Source organism: Acanthochromis polyacanthus, chromosome 12 (genome assembly GCF_021347895.1).
Source record: "Acanthochromis polyacanthus isolate Apoly-LR-REF ecotype Palm Island chromosome 12, KAUST_Apoly_ChrSc, whole genome shotgun sequence".
Lineage (NCBI taxonomy): Eukaryota > Metazoa > Chordata > Actinopteri > Pomacentridae > Acanthochromis > Acanthochromis polyacanthus.
This window is the reverse complement of record NC_067124.1, coordinates 17174487-17196849: the sequence shown is the minus strand read 5'-3', so window position 1 is coordinate 17196849 and position 22363 is coordinate 17174487. Positions and strand designations below refer to the sequence as shown.

General features: G+C 39.3%; 1 protein-coding gene across 2 annotated transcripts in view; it reads left to right on the top strand.

The window, feature by feature from the left end:
- The window catches only part of mtbp (MDM2 binding protein), a 44318-nt gene extending 22247 nt beyond the window's left edge, over positions 1-22071 (top strand). The window contains exons 10-23 of one of the 2 annotated variants that reach the window (XM_051957164.1): positions 312-378; positions 507-624; positions 1334-1513; positions 4515-4628; positions 7360-7515; positions 12380-12473; positions 12569-12727; positions 13143-13235; positions 13399-13662; positions 14032-14189; positions 16929-17041; positions 19627-19740; positions 21433-21498; positions 21580-22071. In XM_051957164.1, the coding sequence (XP_051813124.1) occupies positions 312-378; positions 507-624; positions 1334-1513; positions 4515-4628; positions 7360-7515; positions 12380-12473; positions 12569-12727; positions 13143-13235; positions 13399-13662; positions 14032-14189; positions 16929-17041; positions 19627-19740; positions 21433-21498; positions 21580-21618 (1735 nt within the window). In that variant the 3' untranslated portion in view covers positions 21619-22071. Of the gene's footprint in view, positions 1-311; positions 379-506; positions 625-1333; positions 1514-4514; positions 4629-7359; positions 7516-12379; positions 12474-12568; positions 12728-13139; positions 13236-13398; positions 13663-14031; positions 14190-16928; positions 17042-19626; positions 19741-21432; positions 21499-21579 lie in introns of both variants that reach the window. The other variant, XM_022211709.2, reaches the window with a different exon arrangement.
- The last annotated feature ends 292 nt before the right edge of the window (positions 22072-22363 follow it).

Below are 22363 nucleotides of genomic sequence, written 5' to 3'. Positions count from 1 at the left end.
GCTTCATATCAAAGGTTTTATGTTTAAGGTTTAATTCAGCCACACTTTTAAATCTACTATACAGTGAAAGCTGGACCAAAGCCTTAAAAATGTTACACAAATGAAACTGCAATCACAATATCTTGTCAGAAAAATCAGATACTTTCCCCAAACCGTTGAGCCCCATACAATACAAACAAACTGCACAACAATAAAACAACTGAGAGGGTAAGTATTATTTTACTGCTAGAAATTGCAGCTTTTTCTCCCGGTTATGTCTGAAATCTTCCTGCTCTTTATTATTGCACAGTTCCTTCACTACTAACAAACAGAGGCCTGTCTGGGAAGTCGATGAAAGCTAAACTTCTGCTGGACCAGCTGAGGTCACTGCGTGGAAAGGTACCGGCAACTAAAGTGTGCTCCGGAAAGTTGTAATTTCAAATGAAGTAAATACATGAAATGATTGCACTCAAGCTTGTTCAGGATCGATAGAAGATTAGATTCTTGTTTTGTGTTTGATCCTGCAGGTGGGAGCTCTGTTCAGTCTGTCCTGTATCGTCACTCCCGTCGCTCAGCCTGCAGCCGGTCAGCTCAGCTCTCAGCGCTGGAGAGAGTCTCTGTCCAGGAGACCAAAGTCTTTGCTGGGTAACTGTATTTTTCATAACCTCGTTTACTGGCAGCCACATGCAAGAACCACATCATCCTCTGCAGATGAATCGGTAACCGAAACCGCACTGATGTAGATACTTAAGATTTGGACTGAACTGATGTGGAAAAAAACATGATTAAACAAGATGTAGCTGATAAAACCACAGCCCCGAGGAGATGTTGTTGATGCAGCAAAAAGACAAATTATATATAATGTTTAGTTCATCAACAGTTTTTAGAGATTTCATGTGATACTATCTTGCTCCCAGTAAAATACTGTCATACCTCTTTTAGGCGCAATATCAACACATTCAGAGCTGTGAATTATGAATATTTTGTACATTTAAAAGCTCTATGCAATGTCAATTTCTCCACATATACAAGAATGGGTGCAATATGAATAAAGTCTAATACTTCTCTGTCAGTATTTCTACTCATGAAAAGATCTGTAAAATACAATTGATGTGCAATAGTACTTCCATATCCAGAGGAATTTGGACATCGAAACTAGCATTTATCTGTATTTTTTGTTTATTTTTTTTTACTGCTGTTCCTTAAACACCCTCTTCTTTGCTGCTGTAACACTGCAGATTCCTTAAATGTACATGTGAAATAATATAAACTAGGATGAAGCCCACCCTGAAAGCAGCAGATGCAAAAATGTTCTGTCGTGTATTAACTCCGGTTGTCTCCGCTGTCCTCGCAGCGCCTGATGTGGAGGTGAAAGGTGAGAGCTGCGTCTACTTCTTGCTGGTCCAGGGCTCAGACGGTGTTGGTTCTGGAGCCTGCCGGGTCAGGATGCTGCACTCAGACAGCCAGATCAACGGAGCCGCTGCCATGGCAACTGTCTCTGGGCTGCTGAGAGAGAAGTCGCTGTCATCATCAGGTAATTTATGTGCTGCCGTTTGTGTGTTTTTGCGTGAGCCGCTGTCACTTTTAGGGTTTTAGTCGTCTCTTTAATTTGCTCATGTGGTAAATTGCACCAACTTTGGCCTGATGATCTGTCTGAGGGAGTAAAGATGATGACTTCATTTTTTTCCTGAAGTTTTCAAAGCCTGACAGTGTTGGCTCCCCCTCATATTTAATGAACATAACCTTGCCTGTGCCTATTTACATATCGACACCATTAAAAGTGTGTTAAATTAGCTGTTAGCGGTTGATTTAGAAAACACTTTACTGTCATTATCTCTAGATATGATATTAATAGATTGCCACACAATAGCGGAAAGACAGAAAAATATTCCTTAACCTCTGCTGCTGCAGATGTCATCCATCTAAACATCCTCGATCTTCTGATAGATTTAAACTTACTCTTTCACTGATTCGGCCTCTGTGCTGTGTAGCGAAGCGAGCCTCTAAAATTTGCACCAAAATGCTCTGACCTTTTATCTGTAATTGTCAATGCTGCCTGTATAATCCTAGAGTAGGAACGAGGCTGGAAAATGCAAAAATCAAATAAACACATACACTACCGTTCAACAGTTTGGGGTCACTTAAAAATGTCCTTATTTTTGACATAGCATTCATTTTTTCAGTGAAGATAAGAAGATAAGATACTTAATTCTTCCAATTCTACCAATTTATGGTAGAGTTTTAATGGTGTAATGGAAGTATCATAAGAACACTAAAGTAAATTGTGTTTTGAAGGATAAAATCTTTTTGCAATAACAGCATAAATCAGCTCAGATCACAAAATTGGGAAAGAAGAAAATGCCAGTAACTACTCAAACTAATATGAACAAAAGTAGAACTTGTAACTAGAAGTTTCAAACCCCACCTACATGCCCTTAAATAACAGCAAAAGAACTCAAAATGAACCCCTGAGCTGCACTTACTAACCAAACAAAAACCACAGGCAGGAGCGACACTACCAGACCTGCCGTTTTTGCATTTATTTAACAAAATGTGTGCTTGTGACTAAGAGTAGGGCTCAAGTGCTGCACTAATCCAGTGTAGAGGCTTGCACATGCTAATTTACATACATAACTAGGACAAAGTTAATCATACAAAGTGGGCCCTCACATACCAACATGGCATGTGTGTTTCCAGCAGAACCCTGGGGAGGTGAACCACACAGATTGCAGACCTCCACTGTCATCAGATCTGTAATCAAATTTAAAGAGTGCTCCAGTATTTTATCAATATATGTAGTTTTGGGACCATCTAGCAGTCATTTGTTATCTGCCACACTGTAAAGAAAAGCCCTTGAAATGCCCTGTTCTCTTAAATCGGCTCCTCCTCAGCCTGATTGGAGTAGAAGCTTTTCTGGCTTCATTGTTTATCCACTCGTCTGCTTTTTTTAAAAAAAAACTCTCCGACACTGCTGGCTGTTCTTTATTAAAAGTCTTTTTCTGCCTCATTTTCTTTCTTCACTGTTTCTTTGCTGGATAGTTGTGGTTCTTCTGCTCATGTTTTCCTTGTCCTTAACTCTAAAATGTGAAAGAAACATGAAAGGATATTGATGATAGACTTTGAGAGGGAAGAGAGGAGAAGAGGTCATGAGGAATATATTGAACGAATGCATTGATCAGTGATTGGTTGGACTTTCCTGGTTACAGGTAAATAGATTGGCATCTTTTTTTTGTTTGTTTTGTTCCTTAAACTAAAAGCTGCTTTTATGATAAAAGTCCTTCATTGTTCTTGTGCTGTATGTGAGATTCAGGAGACCCACTGTGATGTTTCCTCCTGAGAGTTCCTGTTGTTGTTAACATTTCATGTAACCTTCAGGAGGCAGGGTTTTTTTCTTTACCTCAGATACTTTTAAATGCAGAGTGAGACTATAAAGGGTGCCCTAACTGCTTCAATGACACGGCAGAGTTTTCAATAAAATATACACACCTGAGGCTTGTTGCACCTGAACAAAATCATGAAATCCAGAGTACATCTTTGTATATTATACTAGGAAAATGCTTCAGGGTGAGTTTAAAGCCCTAATGCCTGCCAAGGGGTTACAAATTTTATTAGTCATCCATAGGATTTTACTGCAGTGTACTGGAGCACTGACCAGAACTTGTTCATCTTTTTGTTTGCTAATAACTTTTTAAATGTGCGTCTTAAAATGAAAAGTTGTCTATTTAGAACCCTTTGTGATGTGTTGTATATGCATAAAGGGGAAAAAAAAACATTATTGTATGTCTCAGAAGTATGGTCTGTGTACTTTTTTATGCTATAAATTATAGAACATCTGCACTAATCCATTAAAACTATTTTTAGATATGAAGTTAAGATATTTACACGTATCCGTGGAGAACTGGAGTTGTTTGGACAGAGACTACATTAGGATTCTGTAAGAAAACATCAGTCTGCAGAAAAGCTTCACTTTGGGCAGCACTGGAGCTTCCAAGTGGCCAAGAAACGGTTAAATGTGGTCAAAAACATCCCAGAGGAGGCTCACAGAAAGCTGTTCAGCGACTACAAGAACCGTTTGAATGATGTGATGCCAAATAAAACCCCACTGACATAATGTTTTCTAAAAATGTGAGAAAACGTAGAAATATTTTAAATGTATCATTAACATCACGCAATTCTAAACTCACAATTTCTTTCTGTCTTTTGCCACTTGTTTGTTATTTCTAACCAAAGGAAACCTTGTCAAATATAAATTACCTGAAAGTTTGTCATGGGTGAATAATGTGGGACTAGACTGTAAATATTGCAAGCTTCGACTCAAGTGTTCATTAAATTCTCTCTGCCTGTTGAATCACATCATCCTTCAAGCCTCTCAGTGCAGATTTTTGACAAACATTTTGAGTAAATTGACCTTTTTATGTAAAATCTGTGGAGTGCCCCTTGAACTGCTGATACCATTAGGGAAATATCAGCATGTTCTGGGAGCTTCATCTAATCGTGTCTCTTCTTTCATTCACTACTTATCTGTGTTCGACCAGGAGTAGCTGGAGGCAGCATCCTCCATCGTCTGCCGTGTCTCCAAGGAAACCTGATGCTGCAGAGGGAGAGGAAGGTGGCCGAGGTTCAGACTCTGGTACTCAAAGAATACCTCAGTAAGTACTGCATCTGAAGAACTGCTACACGCTGTGATTCTCAGGGAAAGAAACAAAAGAACATTGTGTAGACATTGAAGCAAATGATTGCAGGCTGTTTTTCATCACCACTCGGTGCTTTTATTAATTGCCTGCTTTGGTAATGATAATAACACAGATTAGGCTTCAACTGCTCACTTAAGCATGCCGATTAAAACTTTTAAAGGCCCTCAACAGTATGAAGAGAAAACCTCTCACAGAGAACAGGGTGGTATGGGAGCTTTATGGGAATATTTCTCATATATTAGATGGAATTCTTCTATATTTTTTTTGCATAGCTAATAACTGTGGTGTATCTCAACAGCAGCAACTTTGTTTGATGATTAAAAAGCACAAGAACTGCAGTTTTTCAGGGTGATGTTTTGGCGTTTAGTTACTGACTCTTTCTAAACCTTTAAGCTTAATTAAAAATGCATCACATCCTTCTTTCACTGATCTCATAGTTTTTATTTCATCCAGATTGACCCAACCTGTTCTAACAATAAATCTGAGTCTTAGAATTTACGGAGAATGGAAGTTTTGGTCCATTTATCATTCAGTACATTAAAAAAAAGCAACTAGTGTCATAAAATAACTTAGATTATTGCCAAACATTTGCAGTTACTGAAATATAAAGATTTAGAACTTCTCTTTATCTTGTGTGTAAATATACTAAGAATGTCGTGAAGAATGAGAGATACTGTAAAACAAATTAAATACATCTTGTTGGGCTCTGGGTGATTGCAGTTGGCCGATGAGCCAACAGTGAAAACAAGCAGGAGCTGCAGCTCCAGCATTTACATCTCCAAGTAATAGTGTAGTAATTAAAAATCTTTTCTTGAAAGCAGCAAAAGCAGAACCATCTGTGTGCCGTAGTTACTGACTGCACATGTTTGCTTCATCCAGTTACCCGCAGCTACAGAAAAATAGTGTCTAATTTAACAGGAGCACTCAGTGTTGGCTGATAATAGAACGTAATGGAGCTAAGAGACATATCAGCTGTGGAGTCCACTCAGAGCCTCCTGAACTGTTGTCAGCCTCAAGTCTCAGCTCTCCGCAGCCCATTATTTTACAGACACACATAATGTCCCCTTGGCAGCCACAGATAGTGAAACAGCAGCAGAGTGGAGCCAGATTAAAGGAAGTGCAGTAAAATTCTTCAGATTTGAATAAAAGCAATGGGGTTATTCTTTGAAAAGGCCATGAGCAGAATCTAGAGTCCTGACAGACCACAGGCCTTAACGAAATTCAGCACAATTTATTCTGACTTGGCATTAAATTGGGAGAAAAGCATGTCTGTGTAAAGTTAGAGGCGCAGTTGAAAGTTTTTCTGATTATTGGAAAGTGTTTGCACAATCACTGCTCTGACTTTTAATCTTACGGACTGTAATCAATCTATGTCTCTGCATCCGTGTGATAAGTATGCAAGTTGATGCATGTGAGTGCCCAGGACTTCATTTATCATTCTCTGCTTCTGTTTCACTGCATCTCTGAAGGCCAATTCATGGTTTCTGCCCAGCTATTGGGGACAAACATGCATTTCTATTCATATTACAATGTACATATTCATATTAATAGGTATGCAGAAGGTCACGTTGCCTCTAATATTAGAGAAAAAGACTCAGAGGTCCTGTGAGTGTTTCTGAAGGTCTCTCTGTACTAGTCAAAGATCGGACTGTAGCACCGTGCCAGTATTTTTCTGAGCAGCCCAGTGGGTGGACATTACCACAGGATTTCTGGAGAACTTAGAACTTCCTGCTGTGTTTGGGCACCACCGATGGACAACATGTTCAAATCAAAGCACCCCTAAAGTCCTGCAGCGACTACTTCAATGACAAGTCTTTTAATGATGAATTATAAAGGTTTTAGTGACCAAGAACTTCACAGCATCTTTGTTTTAGCACCAACATTTGTTTTCCTGGCGCACATGCAGTCAGCGGACAGTCTGCAGCGTCACAGACTTTGGGCTGTAGATGGACATTTTAGAAGGGTTCACGGACAAGCAAGATTCGACCACATGCACCTTGACAGTAACTTAGCAAGCGTGAACTGGCCTTTAGTACAGACCTATTGTGGAATAAATAGAACCACATCTGCTGTTTAAAGTCTCCATTGGTCGTGCAAAAATCGTCCACACAAAACTTCCAAAAGACCAATTACACCCATGTTTAAAATCTTAAGTTTAATGAACTTGGAACAGTTGTCACTGTGTCCTCCCAGCTAGAAGGTTTTGGTTAGATTCTGGTTCTGTGCAGAGTTTCCATGTTCTCCCTACTGGGTTTGGACTGGGTTCTCCAGCCTCCTCCCACAGTCCAAAAACATGCTGACGTTAATCTGTGGTTGTCTGATGGACTGTTACCTTTTCAGCTGAACCATCATCCTCAGTCAGCTGGAATAGACTCCGCCCCACAACACCTTACAGACGATGAAGAGGGGTAGAGATTATGGATGGATGGACAACTTTGTTTTTGACTAAAATACATTTATCCTATTAAGGAAGTTTGAATTTCATCCAACATAGATGCTATGAAAATGGCCACTTGTATTTTTATCAGTCTAGTCTGTAAAAATCTATTCATTCAGAGCTTAATTTTTAGAGAAAAAATTGTCATCAAACTGCCGATTATGTAACAACACAAACACTGTTTTTATTCTAACTTTGCCATAAAGTTGGAAACAAACAATGAAAACCATCCTCTCTTTGTGTGACCAGGACAGAAGGACGAAGCTTCAGCCTCAACGTCGATACATGTCAATAACCTGAAGGCCGTCTTGAATCTGGCCAGAGAACAGTATTTGAAGATGGTCGACTCTACTCTATCCACTGCTGCCGCTTGTCTGACAAAGCGTCAGGCCTCCACAAACTCAGGTATGGACAAAGAAATGGAAGTAAAGAAGCAGAGAATACTGTTGCTACAGCGAAACTAGATTCACACAAAGTGGAAAATGGGTTTTTGTAATTTACATCCTTGTGTGATGTTAAATTTATCCACTCCACCATCTGAGTCCCAAAAGCTGCCAGCAGGTTTGAAAGGCATCCTCTATTTTATTGCCAAAATAACACCATTTATCACAGCCAGAAACTGTAAAAAAAATGAAGCAATCATTCGACGAATCTTTTGCTACACACCTTTACCGCCAGGAAATATTACCAAATCTAAATTTAAAATTATGACATTTCATGTTTTGTCCCGGTTGTCTAGGGTAGCCAGACAGTAACAAAGTAGCACAACAAAGAGTTCCTGTGTGGTTCGGCTGGGATTTATTTTTGAAAAGAGGTATGGTCAACAAAGTACAAAAAGTGAACTAAAACAAAATGAAAAAAAAACATAAAAGAAAGCAAACTTCACTCAGAAGTTGGTATTAAAAAACTGAAAGAAAGCAGAGTAATTAATGCAAAGAAGGCTCTTGACCAAAATACACTGAAGCAGCACGTCTGACTGAAACTACTGTGCTTCTACACACGCCAAAGGACCACTCACTAGTTTTTACCTCCACACATTCAAAGCTCAAACACAAATGTTCACAAATGAACCATGCAGCTCAGCTTCTGCAGCCAAAAACTGCATGAATGAAGCTTTTGATGTCCAACTGGCACCTTGATTGGAGGAGGTCGTTGTCCTGGAACAATCCATCTTCAGCTCCTTCTGCTGTAGGCGGGGCAAAACCATGGAGGTGAGGTGGACCAAGGTGTTTGACAGGCTTGCAGCTGTTCACAATACAAATCATAACAGAGGAGGAGGAGCGCAGCAGCCCAGGGCCGTAACATTTCCATCAAAGTCACTTTATTTTACATGTCTCATTTAAGAAATTGCCTAAAGTGTACTTTTATTCAGCTGTGAAAAAAAATTCAGACTTTTCAGCTGAAGTGCATTTATTGTTTCACAGAGCTGATAGGAGACAAGAATGGAAACAAATCAGAGAGAGTGAACAAAATAAACACACATCAACAGAAAAATAAATGCAGCATGGCTCTAAAACAGTGTACTGAAGAGCAAGTTGTTAACGCATTGCAGGTTACACGTAGCCTAGCCGCGCTAGACAACCCACGCCAACGAATTTAATTCTCTGTCAGGGTGGGTCTAGTTACCCTCCATAAGGCTCGAGGCTGGATTCTCCTAAAACTGGCCGGACCAATCACCATGAAGTGTAGAGTCAGAAGGCGGGCGTAACTAAGTGACGACAGAGGCGCGACGATTCTGACAGAAACAACCGGCGCACAATAAACAGTTATCTTTCGACTCGGCTTTGGCCACAGCCCTTAAAGATTTGAAGCTAAAATTCAACTTGAAAGATAAACAAAGGACGGCACTGAAGTGTTTCATTGAGAAGAAAGACGTATTTGGACTTATGCCGACGGGATATGGCAAATCCTTAATATACCAGTTGGCTCCGCGGCTCCGCTGGTTGGGAAGCTAATGGGACTTAGCCACAATCCGCCGGTGCTCTCGGAACTCCGTCAGCCTATTCGTTGCGTTGATTGGTTGTATACCTACCCAATTGCTGCAGAGGGATTTGAAAGACAACCTTTTAGCTCGCCTCCCTCCCTGTCAAGCGGCCCTAGACCCTTGTGCCGTCAAAAACATGGGTCTAGCATGGCTAGGCTAGGTTACACGTTTTCTAGAGTTGATGCGCAGAGTCGAGTGAAAAATGACTAGTTTGTAGAAATTGTGAAAATGTAAACAATAAAATATCTATAGAGTTTAGAAACACCATTATTTCTTGTATTGGTAACATGTTTATGGTATTATAACTCCACACAAATAGCATTTCTGAATTCTCTCTCCTTCTTAATGGTTCTTCTATTTCCACAGAGGTACAAGACTAGATTGCTGAGAAAAATTAGTCGCAGTGAGGAAAAACTATTGCTGGAATAAACAGCTTGTGGTTAAATGACACTTTATTTACTGTGAATAAAAGCCGTGACCCTAAAGTGTCAATTTGTACAACTTCGTTGAACTCACATTATTGGATTTACCAACCTTCACTGGCCTTACTTCATTCAGTGACTTAATGATGCTCACAATAGAAGTCTCACAGTACTATGTGACAGAGTGGCCAAATAAAATCAAGAAAACTGATTTTGTTTTACCAAAACACCATAAACTATCACACAGCAACACATCAATATTCACTACATGCACCTTCATAGGGTGACAGTTTTAGGAAACAATAGCAGCTAATCATTCACAAATAAATTGTTGGCAGTAAAACAAATCCCATCGTGCAGCTACAGTTAAATGTGCACAATGTGGGTAGCTCTGGTGCTAAAAAATATAGCTCAGAGGCCAATAGAGCCACACGTCAGCCATTTTTAATGCCATAAATGTTGTGACATTATTAGGGAATTATGTTTGGAGTCTCTGCACAACATTGTCCATCATTATGTTTATTGTCTAATTATCTGTATTTGTAGATTGAGGCATTGAGTCTGCAGCAGGTGTGACAGTATTAGCATAATCTGCAAACGCCTTTAGCAGCAAAAGCACCACTTGTCTGGGTCATTAAAAAGCTCACAGAATGGCCCTAATTTAATGTGTTTCCTATTAATTTCGTACATGCATTTAGCTTTCCCAGACAGGGGACATTTGAATTTTATGAGATGTAATTCAGCAAAGTACAGAAACACAAGTGATGATTTGTTAAACACATGTACAAACATGCAGTCTAAAGTCCTATTAGGGTGATTTTTTTCCCCCATAATCTTTCCCACCCTGTGCTCTGGTGATGGAAATGTATTTTACCACTATCTAAATATATTAGGTATGTCTTTTGCTGCTGTGTGTCTGCATAGCCTAAAGGTGTGAATGACTCTGTGTGGGCTGTCAGATTCGCTGGCGGAGAGCTTCAGTTTCTTCATACACCTCACTTTCATCCTCAGGCCATTGCCGTGCACGAAACGCCCTCATCTCATCAGTGAACCTGCTGTATCCAGATTTATCGCACTCTGTCCTCCTTGAGATAACGTACCATCACCCTGTCCAAAGCTACAGAAACGGTGCAGAGATGCGGATATTTTGGACGCTGAGATTTCACGAGTTCAGTGTGTAGCCCTGCATCAAGTGAAAGTTCAGATGACTCCTGCAATCCATCACGCAGTACACGGTGCTGATATAATACAGTAGACTGAGGAAGTATGCTGTTGGTCTGTTTATTTACACTGTAATGAAACAGAGACCTGCTCTGTCTCATAGCAGGCTAAAACGCAATGCCACCTTTAGGATGTCTTACTGATTTTTTTTTTCTTCCAACAGCAACGATTTTATTTCCTTTAATGAGCAGTGAACGTTCATCCATCAGCATTTGAAAATGATGGATACCTCCCATTTCTTATGTTATCTGCTGCTGTGTGCCCCCACGTATTATTGAGCAGACACAAACACTACAGCAGCATGTCTTAGTTTAACAACTCAAACTTTTATACGTATAGTTAAGCCCAAAATTTTACATAGCCATGCCCAATTTCGATTTTTGGTGAATTTTTATTTGAGCAACAGGTTTCTTCTGGCTTGAAATGATAGAAATACAAGGTTGTTACAGAGATTGATGACAAATTTGAACTATTTCTACCTTTATTTTTACGTTTTTATTAATCATACCTCTGGAAATTGTAACAAATGCTTGAAAAATCAGCTTACATACAATTTCATCTGGACCTGGTAATTTGTACCATGTTCTGGGCTGTTCTAATACACCATGAATGGAGTACTGCTCATAGAGTAGTTCTCTGTGCATGTATTTCTCAGTGGCTGAAACCAAAGAGCTCAGTGAGCTGCTATTATGGTCAATCGCTGGGAGAAAATTGCACCTTGTAACTGCTTATCTGCTTTTACCTGCCAGTGTGTAATCAAAAAGTACAAAGAGCTATACAGTGGGAAAAATCTCAAGGGCCATAATAGGAAGTCAAAAGGGAGCGCTGTGCTGAAGAATGGAATCAACACCAGCACCATCTTCGACCTCCAGCGGACTCCACAAGTCTGGTCTTCATCAACAAGGACTTCACTTCTCTAAGACAGACACATGAAAGCTCAGCTAACGTTACAAAAGCTCACCAGGACAAAGAAGAAAGCTTTTGTTCTCAATCCTGTGGACTGATGAGGCAAAAATTGAGTTGTTTGGACAGTTTGGTTAAAAAAAAAAAAAAAGGAAGCAGCATTCAACCCCAAATGCTTGTTTGCAAGTAGAAGAACGTTGTGTTTTTGTTTCCCAGCAGCTTTATTTCCTTTGAAGAGCTGTGAAAGTGTATCCACCAGCATTTGAGAATGATGGATAACTCTGCTTCCGTCTCTCTTGTTTTCTCCTACTGTGTTCTTCAGCATCTGATAATCTGAGAGAAAAACAGCAGCCTGAGGCCGAGCATTGTTTGGATTTTCAGGCATGTCCATGTCTAACAACTAAAGCCTTTCATACATGAAGCATATGTCTATTCAAATGAAAGCTCATTTTCAAGTTAACTGGTTTGGAGCATAATATACTTTTGCCTTCATTGTTGCCTCATAATGTGAGGCATCTTCAGACTGCACTTTTAATGGAAATCATCCAATTAAGGGTTTGATGGAGACGGAGACAATAAGGGAATTTTTCAACTGCATATTTTTCAGTCATTCGGAATATTTCATGCCACTGGAATTGCTCTTAACACACATCCTTGTTGGAGGGGATTTTTAATTGAAGCGCTGCAGACAGCTCTTATCTAATTCTACCACAGTGAGTTTTGTTGTTTTCTTTCTCAGGGTTTCAGACCATTTCCCAGCAGCCATCTGACTGGCCTGAGAGAAGTGTCCTTCACAACATAGAGAACCTGCAGAGGAGACGGCAGAAGAGAAGGTAAATGGGATTGCCTCTGTTTGGCCAATTTTGCTCCGAGTCGATTCTCAGTTCCTAAATTATCTGATCTTAATTATATCTTTAATGTGCTTTAGGTTTGGGCTGTTGGGTCCAGCCTCCAGTGACAGTCTGCTGGGTCCTAAAGACAGTCAGAGGGGCTCCGCTGCTTTACTCGATGCCAAAGAGCTTCTGAAGCACTTCACATCCGATGGTCTGCCCACTGGGGAGCTGCAGCCACTGGCTATCAACAGAGGGTACAGCACCTATATGCATTTACTATTCATTTGATATATGTTCATTTTCAGATTTACACATCCACATGCTGTAGCCAGAGAAACAGGCTGTGGTTCAGTAAGTTTGTTTCCAGGATGGATCTGAAAGACAAACGCCTAATGAGGCCATAATTAGGATTTGATTATGATCATTAGCCTTTTGCAGTGAGCTTACAACCTTTAGAGGGAAATTATCGAGCTGGGTTAGAAAACAAACTGGAGCAGAGCAGTCATCAATTAGAGCTAATAAAAATTCTGTCAGACCAAATTGTGCGTGTTTAATTAGGTCAATTTTGTTGATGTGGTTTAATGAAGTGAATATTAAATGGAGACAGTTTGTTCATCCTCCTCTCTCTGTGTCCTCCATCTCTGCTCTGTCTCTGGCTCTGTTCAGTAGTAATGTGTTCCAGCTGTCACCAGACCTTTCCCCTCGGAGAATCAGCCAGATGCCCTTCAACCAGGCCTCCTCCTCCCATTACCACGGCATAGAGTGAGTTCCTGTACAGTCTACATCAGCTGTAGTAGGCGGTGTTGTACAGAACAGGAAGCTATGAAACATTCATCATGTCAGCAGATACCCAGACTCTCACTGGAACCCTCATCACTGTCCTTATTACTGCAACTTTTAATTTGAAACGCTTTCATTCCTGTAGGTTCTGCCTGGATAACCGGCGCTCTCTGGACCGGGACCAGGCCTTCGTACGCCTCCAGTCCCGTCTGATCCGGTATGAAACCCAAACCACCTGCTCTAAGGAGCCCTGTGCCCTCCCCTTTGCCCTCAGTCCCGCCCCCTCACCTGCCATGATGTCAGAACCAGGAAGCGTACCTGACGGAGAGACTCTGCAGAACAACGATGTGGCTCGACTCAAGCGCAGGTCCTGGGAAACCGACATCGCTGGAGGTTATCCTCGCAAGAGGTACAATGGCGCCTGTCCCTGCTGGTTAGAACACAGATGATATAAAATGATTAACTTTGTGACATCACACTTTGGTTGTGATTTTTACATTTGGAGCTCAAGTTTTGCATTTTGCCCATCGTTATCTTGGTTAGAGTTTGACTGATCTGGGTTTTCAGGGCTGATGATAATTATCGGTGAACTGGGATGAACTATAACTGATATTTGGAACCAATATACAATAAATGTTATATTTTACCAGCATGTGATAACACTCGGCTTCTTTATTTATAAGGATTGCTATACGTAGCTAAATATGTACACCAACAATAGGAGTGATGATGTCAGAGTAATCTTTACCATATTTGCTTCATTATCTGTTTGTTCCAGGCTGGTGAAGTCAGAGAGCAGTGACTCTCTGTGTTCTCAGAGCAGTAACAGCAGCGGGACTCATCCTGTCATCAGGTCTCTACGGCAGCAGCCCAGCAGATCTCAGTCTACCTCCTCCATCCGCACCGCTTCCTCCTCAGCCACAAGACGGACTTCAGGTAAAACCACAGAGATGATGTAGTGATTTTCAGACACCAGCTTCTACATTTTCTACAACAGTGCAGTAAGTCCTGACATGGATTTAATATGTAGAAAACAACACAGTTGAACTGGCAATAGTCCAGACTTGTGGAAAGAAGGTCAACACATCACTTTCTAAGACATCAAACATCACAAGAAATTCTGATCAATAAAGTTTGGTCATACATACTAAACAGCATACTAGTTTTTCACAGCAATGGGTCTCTTTAATGATTTTATCAAAGACTTAGCAGCTCTACACTTTCTCTTGGGTGTCAGTTTTTCTGCATGAACAAACACTCTGCTTTGACTGGTGCTGGTAAAGCTGGAGAACACCTGATAATGATGACTTGACCTGACTTGATACTGGACTGAGTTTTGCTGTTAAATGCATAATGTCACTGGTGTTTTTCTGGAGTCGCACATTTTAAAAAATATGCAACATTTATTAATTTGAAATGTACTTTAATAGTCAACACTCTTAATAGTCTCTTAGAGGCAGTATAGAATTTTAAAATGTGCCACTCTAAAGATAATTTAGTGGAGCGTGGGGTAAAATGATCCAGTTTTTACTTGAGGTGTCGTTACAGTGGGAGCATGACAGAAATGTCTAAAAATAAAACGTACTTCAGGATGTGGGGCATCCCTGGGAATAATTGGTTTGGATGCAAAATAAACAGTTTTTGAAATAGGGCTTATCAAAAAGAAGTGTTTCCTTGTCTTAACTTGCCCCCGACAAGGGGTAAATTGAGCCTTTGGGCAAAATATGTTGGGGGGGAAATTGTGCCATCAATTATGCTGAAGTAAAATTGAAAATTTTTACCTCATATAATGCAAGATCTGTCTTCCAAAGCCTGCTGGACAGATCCTGTTCTCTTGAACACCTTTCTGGCTACTTATGTTCAATTTTTTTTATCTTCGTGAATCGCTTTAAAGTCATTCTGTTGATCTTCATCTGCCTTGCCACCTGACGCATGGACTTCCCATTCTTTACTTCTCTGACAGCTCGCTTAAAATCCTTAAAGAAGCAGAAGCCCTGCCTTCCACTTCTTCCACTTCTACATTGTCTCAAAATCAAAATGTCACATCATTTTGGCTTTAAAATGTAAAAATTGTAATGTAGAATTGCACTAATGTAATTATTTACCAATAATCATAGGTTGATGCCAGTGACTCAACTTAACCCCACCGCCACCTTTTTAATAAAAGTGTCATTCAGGCAGTTCAGAGCTAACTTCATGCTAACACTTTATAATCACATCGTAGCTTACTAATGCACTAACACGTGTGAAATAGTTTCAGATATCTCAATAATTGCTCGGATACGACACTCATAAAACCAAAAACATGAAAAATTTACTTTGAACAGCAAAATGTTTTGTTAGCTAAAATGTGCTCACCTCACTCCTTTTGCTCCTTTTCTTCAATGGGAGAGTAGAGTGGATACAATTTCTTGCATGGTTTTCTGGAAACACTCGGTGGCTCAACTGACCCACACGCTCATCTTACCCACTCTCCCCTACTGAGCATGTAAAAAGTTATTTTTTTGTATTTTATTGTTTTATTTAATATTAAATGTGTGTGTGTTTTTTACAGTTTAATAGACAGTGAGAGTAGGATATGAGCTGTGAGGTCTACAGATGACAAACAGTGACCCGTTGCACTTTTATTGGATCCTCTTTTGTCAAAATCTAAATAAATGATAACAGACATCTTTTAGTTACCATATCATCTTGAACCTACAAGCAATGAGTAAGCAGCACATAGGTCAGAGTCATAATACTTTTCCTTGTGCCTCTCCAGTTGCACCGGTCTCTTTCTGGCCATTCTGACCTCTGTTCTGAAAAGTTTTATTCTTAGCTGCTGTCAGATTTGCATCAGCTGTGTGTGTCACTGTGAACTCTCAATTTGGCCACACTGAGCGTCTCTGCAGCCAAACCCGCTGTTTATCAGCAAACTAATGGAACATGTTGACAATAGTTGAGAACATTTTGTCCTCGACAGCACAGTGTCCAATTAAAACTTAATCTTTATACTTTCGCATTTCAGTTACACAGATCTTTTTAAAAAGTATTTTCAGGACCAATTATTTATGAAAGACATCACTCCTACACAAAACTTTTTTAAAGTGCTTTTTTCCCCCCCAAATTGCGTTTTCAATATAAAAAGAGAACTTTTCAACATGTGTTCCTCCCTGAAGACTTTTTCTTATGATGTGCTCTTCAAGACCTCAGAATGAAGACTGTGAATGGAGAGAAATGGAAGAATTAATGTAATTTGTCAGGAACCAGGGGAAAACACTGAATATCGATAATCAGTTAATATTTAATACCTACACTTGAACTGAACTCTGATACATTAAAATTTTAGGAGACATCACTGAATGAAACCTTCTAAAAGCCAAAGAAGTTTTTAAATTAGTCTTAATCTGCTGTAAAGTCGTCCTGCCTTTATTGGTACATGGAGACAACAGACATGTGCAGTGCTGATATTCATGCAAAAAAGTCAAAATGAGGCAGACCAACTTCTTCTGCTGAGATTCTTTTATGACTCATAAACCAAGAAGGTCCAATCAGGCACTCAGTCAGTCCATGAGAAGATCTTTAACAAATTAGTAGAACCTAATTTCAGTGGCTGTTTTCTGCCACTTTGACACCTGTAAGTCTGGTTAATGCATCTCTTGTTTTTAGTTGTTCATTACTGTTTATTTCCTGCAGGTTTGGTGACTGTTTCCGGCGCTGACAGACCTAAACCTCAGCAGCAGAAGATTCATGAAGGTCACTCCGAAGACAAACCGGCCAAAGAGTCCCGATCCCAGAAACACAACAGGGTGAGTCCACGTCACGGATTATATGCTTGTTTTTTCCTTGCTACCTTTGATGCAACTGCTGTCATTATTTTTCTTCTTGTACGAACACTGATGCTGTAAAAGTGGTGAGAAATAAAAATAAAGTGAATCGAACCCACAATAATAGTAGCCATGGAAACAGATCCTCATCAGAGCATGTGACGTTCACCTTTGTTTATTTCAAGTACGCTGCCATTCATGCAGAGGTTTACAGGGACACTGAAGAGCTCTTACTCTGGACCTCTGAGAAATAAAGTGTTGTAAGGTCTTTAGGTTCAAACTTGAACTAAAATAAATGAAAAAAGTAAAAGTTTTCACGTTATGTTTTCATTTAGAAAAGAAAAACGTATAAACTTGACCTGTAAAGCCAGATATCACATAGCATACAACAGAACAGACTTCTGCACTGTAAAAATTCAAAATCTTACCAAGTCTGTTTGTCTTATTTTTAGTCAAAATGTCTCATCCCACTTGATTTAAGATAAAATCACTTAACAAGCGACATTTCAGCAAGATGGAGGGACTTGTTTTAAGAGAACGCGTCTTGAATATCTTAAGTCAAACAATCCTGAAATTATCTTGTTTTGACGTGAATTTTACAAGAAAACTCAAAATAAGTTGAACCCTCGTGTCGTCCTGCAAGTCAAATTGACCCGTTTTAAAGTTTGAAAATGTGGGAAAATAATATTTTCACAGTGAAAACCTCCACAGTTTCAACATTTTGGAGAAATATTTGAACATTTTTTAATGGAAAAAAAAAAAAGAAATGTTAAAAAAAAATGTTTCTTTAAGAACATATTCAAAATTTTACTGATATATATGTAATCACTTTAGATATTTTAAAGATTTTTTTAGGAAGCTTTTTTATTCATTTTTTGAAAATATATACAATTTTTATAGATTTTTTATTTATTTATTTATTTTTTGTTGTTGCCAAATTTGGTCTATTTTTTTTTTTTAAATAAAAATTTTAAGGAAAAGTATTAAGGAATTTTCTTCCTGAAGATTTTTCAAATTTTTATAAATTTGGGGAATTTTTTTTGCTGAATTTTTGGATTTTTTTTCAGACAAGGCATGCATTGATTTGAGCTTCACCGTATATCATCACATCACAGACAGTGCAACACAAATTAAAAGTAAATTATCTCCAATATACGATGCTCCAACTGTTTTGCTGCTCGACACAAAAAGAAAATTCACTTGGTTCTCATTTTCTGTCACTAATCTACCAAAGAAGTCTGTTTTTTAAACATCATTACAAAGACAGAGTTTGTTGACAATGCAGGTTCCACATGTGCACGCCAAGGAACAACAGAGTAGCGATGAAAAGGAAGATTTGATTGCAAACAAACTTGCAGTATTTCAGCATCAATATAATAGCACAACATTTACTCATTACATGCAACAATAATGGGTCTTTTTCTTGACTAGTTGTGAAATGTTTGAATGTGCAGAAAGTTTTAAACATGAGCAGAAATCTTGCTAAAAACACATCAGAGTTTTACAGGTCCGGAGGTTCGTGAATTTATTAGAATTAACTTATTTATTATGATGTAAAAAGGTGCCAAATACACATTTAAAGAGTTCCAAACAAAAGACTACAGAGGAATAAATCATGCTTATGTGTTGACTCCGTAGTGACAGTATTAGATGAGAAAGGTTGACATACAGGAGAAAAATAATTGGAATTCAGTGCAGAATAATACCGGAGAGCTTTGCTGCTTTATATTCCATTATGCTTTCAATTGTCACCTGATGCCTGAAGTTTGTGTTTTCCTTCACATAAATAAAGACATTTCCTCCGTAAATTGATGCATAAAAGGAACAAATTGTACATTAATAAATGACTAGAATGCAGGACATGAAGTGTTTGACGCTTCACACAGACTCTCTGACTACAGATAAATGTTTTATATTTAGCTGTGATCGATGTGAATGTGTTTGCTGCTTTATAATGTCGTGGCTGAAGCTCGTTATCGTCCGTTCTGTTCTCTGTCGCATTTTACTTCTATGTCCAGTTTGTGGCCAGATGAACGTGCGGCGAGCAATCTGCATCCGACCTTGGCTTGTTCTGATTTCTGATTGCTATGCAAACACGCTTGCCATCCAAACCCAAAGTATAGTATAGAATAGTTGGTCCTGTTCAAGAATAATGATAGCAGTTTATTCAGGACAGAGATTAAAAGCTGCCTTTCTCCTCCTCGTGGGACTGAATGGCACCGATGATGCCTCACAATAATTTATGGTGTTTCCTCAGAACAGTCGCGGTGACAAGATTAAAGGCGGCTCTATTTGTTTCAAGAAAATGTTTTCCCTGTCGACTCTGCCGGTGAAATATTTGGTACCTGCACGTTGGGGCTGTGAATGTAAAGGCTGCGTCTCGTCAAGGACGTCCCCCAAAGTCAAGACATTTTGACATTCCTTTCTTTTAAACGGGAGCTGTGCTAAAATTAGCTTCTCTGAACCAGGATGGCATTAAGGTGGTTTGGGGAATAAACACAACTAGATTTAATGTTCTCACAGTTGTGCTAATACAAAGTGTGTGTGTGTGTCTTTTGTGTCCTCAGATGCTGCAGGAGGTAGTAGTTAAAACACTCAAACACCATGGGATCAGTGCTGAGCATCGCTGCTTTGAGGCCTGCAGCAAAAGACTGTTTCATATCTCCAAATTCTATCTCAAGGTTTGTCTTTTTACTGCCCTCACAGCGTCCGTGTCGTCCTTTTGTCTGACAGTGTCGTTCTTTGTGTGCCTGTGCATCCAGGACGTGTGCAGCGTTTTGTTATGCACCATTGTTCCAAATTATCTCAATAATAGGAGCCATTTGAAAACAACCTTTTTCTGTTATTGCCAATACACACATTTTTGTGTTATGTCTTTTCTGCCCTCTTGCGACTCTTAACGAGGTGTTTTTGTTTGATGGAATATAAAAGAAGAGAAAGAACTGCCCCAGTTTACCTGCAGTGGTGGAAGAACTCGGAAGTTTTACTTACGTGAAAGTCATGCAGAAATCTTACTTTATGTGAAGTTTAAGCCAGAATTATTCATATACATGGCAAATTTTGATTCACTGTGAATTTTTATTAAATCAGTAGGTGTCTTTTTGGCTGGAAATGTCATAAATAAATGACAAAGGATGGTAAATCAGCTGGAAAACAGCCCAAAGTATCACATTCCCACCATGTTTCGACATGAGGATGATGCTCTTGGGGTTGAATCTTTCTCCTTTCTTTTGTTAAATAAAGCTACGTCTCTGTTTCCAAACAGCTTCACTTTCGTCTCATCTAAGAACTGAAAGCCAATAGCTTCCTTATGATCAGTTGAACTTTCTGTGTCTGTCTGGACACGTTGGTATCAGAACTGCTCACGTTCATCAGGATGTTCTTGGTGCTAATTCTTGGACCTCTCAGGTTACACTTATTGGTGATGCAGGGCTCAGTGACTTCCTATCACGTCTTTTGAGAGTTTTCACAGTGTGGAACTTCTTGTACTCTTCGATGATGCTTGAAATCACTTGGATATCACTTTTCAGCTTTTTCTTTTCTTGTGAGAAGCCACAGTGTGAAACTTTCTAAGTGATGGAACCTGGAATAATGTGGAATGGAATAATGTGTGTTTGATTTTAGCCATGGCCTGCAAGAACCTTCTCTCTCGGTTTATAGTGTATTAAAATGCTCTAGAACATGGCAGATATTAGCAGGAGCATTTAAAATGATATTGAAGTATTTTCATTAAAAAAATGTTGGTTGAAAATGATTGAAATGCATCTTCATTATCTCTAACGCAATGTATTACCTTTTTTTTGTCACTTGTTTATGTCATTTCAAGCCCTACGAACCATACTGGTCAAACAGAAATGAGCTATGATTCTAATTATGACATGAATATGAATAATCTTGGGTATAACTGTCAGTATTATGATCATATTATTTTCTTTAGGTTGTGCTTTCTTTCTGTTACTCTTTGTTTTGTTGCGCTGCAGGGAACTGGAGTTTATATTCGACTAGCAGGCAGCTGGAAGCATCAGTGCTTGAGTTCACTTGCCAAGATTAAATTAAACCGAAACACACAGACTTCTGTATGAATTATCAGCTTATTTTACCTTCCTGCTGTTCATCCTTCAGCAATATTGATTGTTGTTGATTTCGTACTTGCTTCTCCAGCTGCTTATGGTGCATTTTGTAGTAAAAAAAAAAAGTGCAAAATTTCCCTCTGAAATGTAGTGAAGTAGAAATATAATGTAGTAAAAAATGAAAAATATATCAACATTTCTTAGTAATTTAGTTCCACCACTACTTGGCCGTTGTTTTTAGTTTTACCTGAAAGCAGGTGATCTCGTTGACATTGAGTGAACATGTTCTCTGGTTGATTTCAGGATCTGAAGACGTCTCGAGGTTTGCATGAAGAGATGAAGAAGGCAGCCGGCAGCAACGTTAAACAGGTGATGACGCCAAACATCGGAGCTTTTCTGCTTCATTCCCTCTTCTGAATTCAGTTTTTACATCTGTGTTGTGTGCTGCAGGTCATTGACTGGGTGCTGGAGAAGACCTCAAAGAAGTGAAGGAGATAATGAAGAATCAGTGGGATAGCAGACTCTTTGTTTCTTTAAAAGGATTCTGCATCAAAAATGTGCATCTTGTGTTACTTTTGAACACATTCATGCATGTTTGGTTTTTTTAAGCCTTTCTGATCGGTCTTAAACTGTTACACTAAGCTTGTTTTAATTAACTTAATCCTTTATTGAATTTAGTTGCCTTCACTTTTGAAGAGATCAGATAGTGTTTTAACGTTTTTATCTTTAATTTGTGTATCTGAAGTCTGAAACAGGAAAACAAACCAACTCTATTCACTCTGCAGAGGCCACAGAATCCTCCATGTTGACTTCAGTTGTCTTTTCTGAGTTGTGGTTTTCAGCGTGATTGTAAATCTTTTATACTCCTTTGTGTTTTTTTAAAGTACATATTGTATCTTTTGTCATTTCCTGTCTTCAACACAATAAATGTATTCGATATGATGTTCTGCAGCGTAAACCTCCAGCTGAGCGGGTTTCTGAAGCGAAGACGGCGTCTGAGTGGAGATGATCTGTGAGTGTGTGCTCAGTGTGTGCTTTGTCGAGGAAATATGTAATTTATTATCCCTCCTGACAGCTAATGGCCCGTCTGGAAGGTGGCTGCTGTTCAGATGCTGATAGAAAGCCACGAGCGCCACAGCACATTATGCAGCCCTGATGATAACTGACAATCAGATTGTTGCTGTTTGTTCTCAGGACAGGAAACCAACATTCATCATTCATCACTGTGACAGAA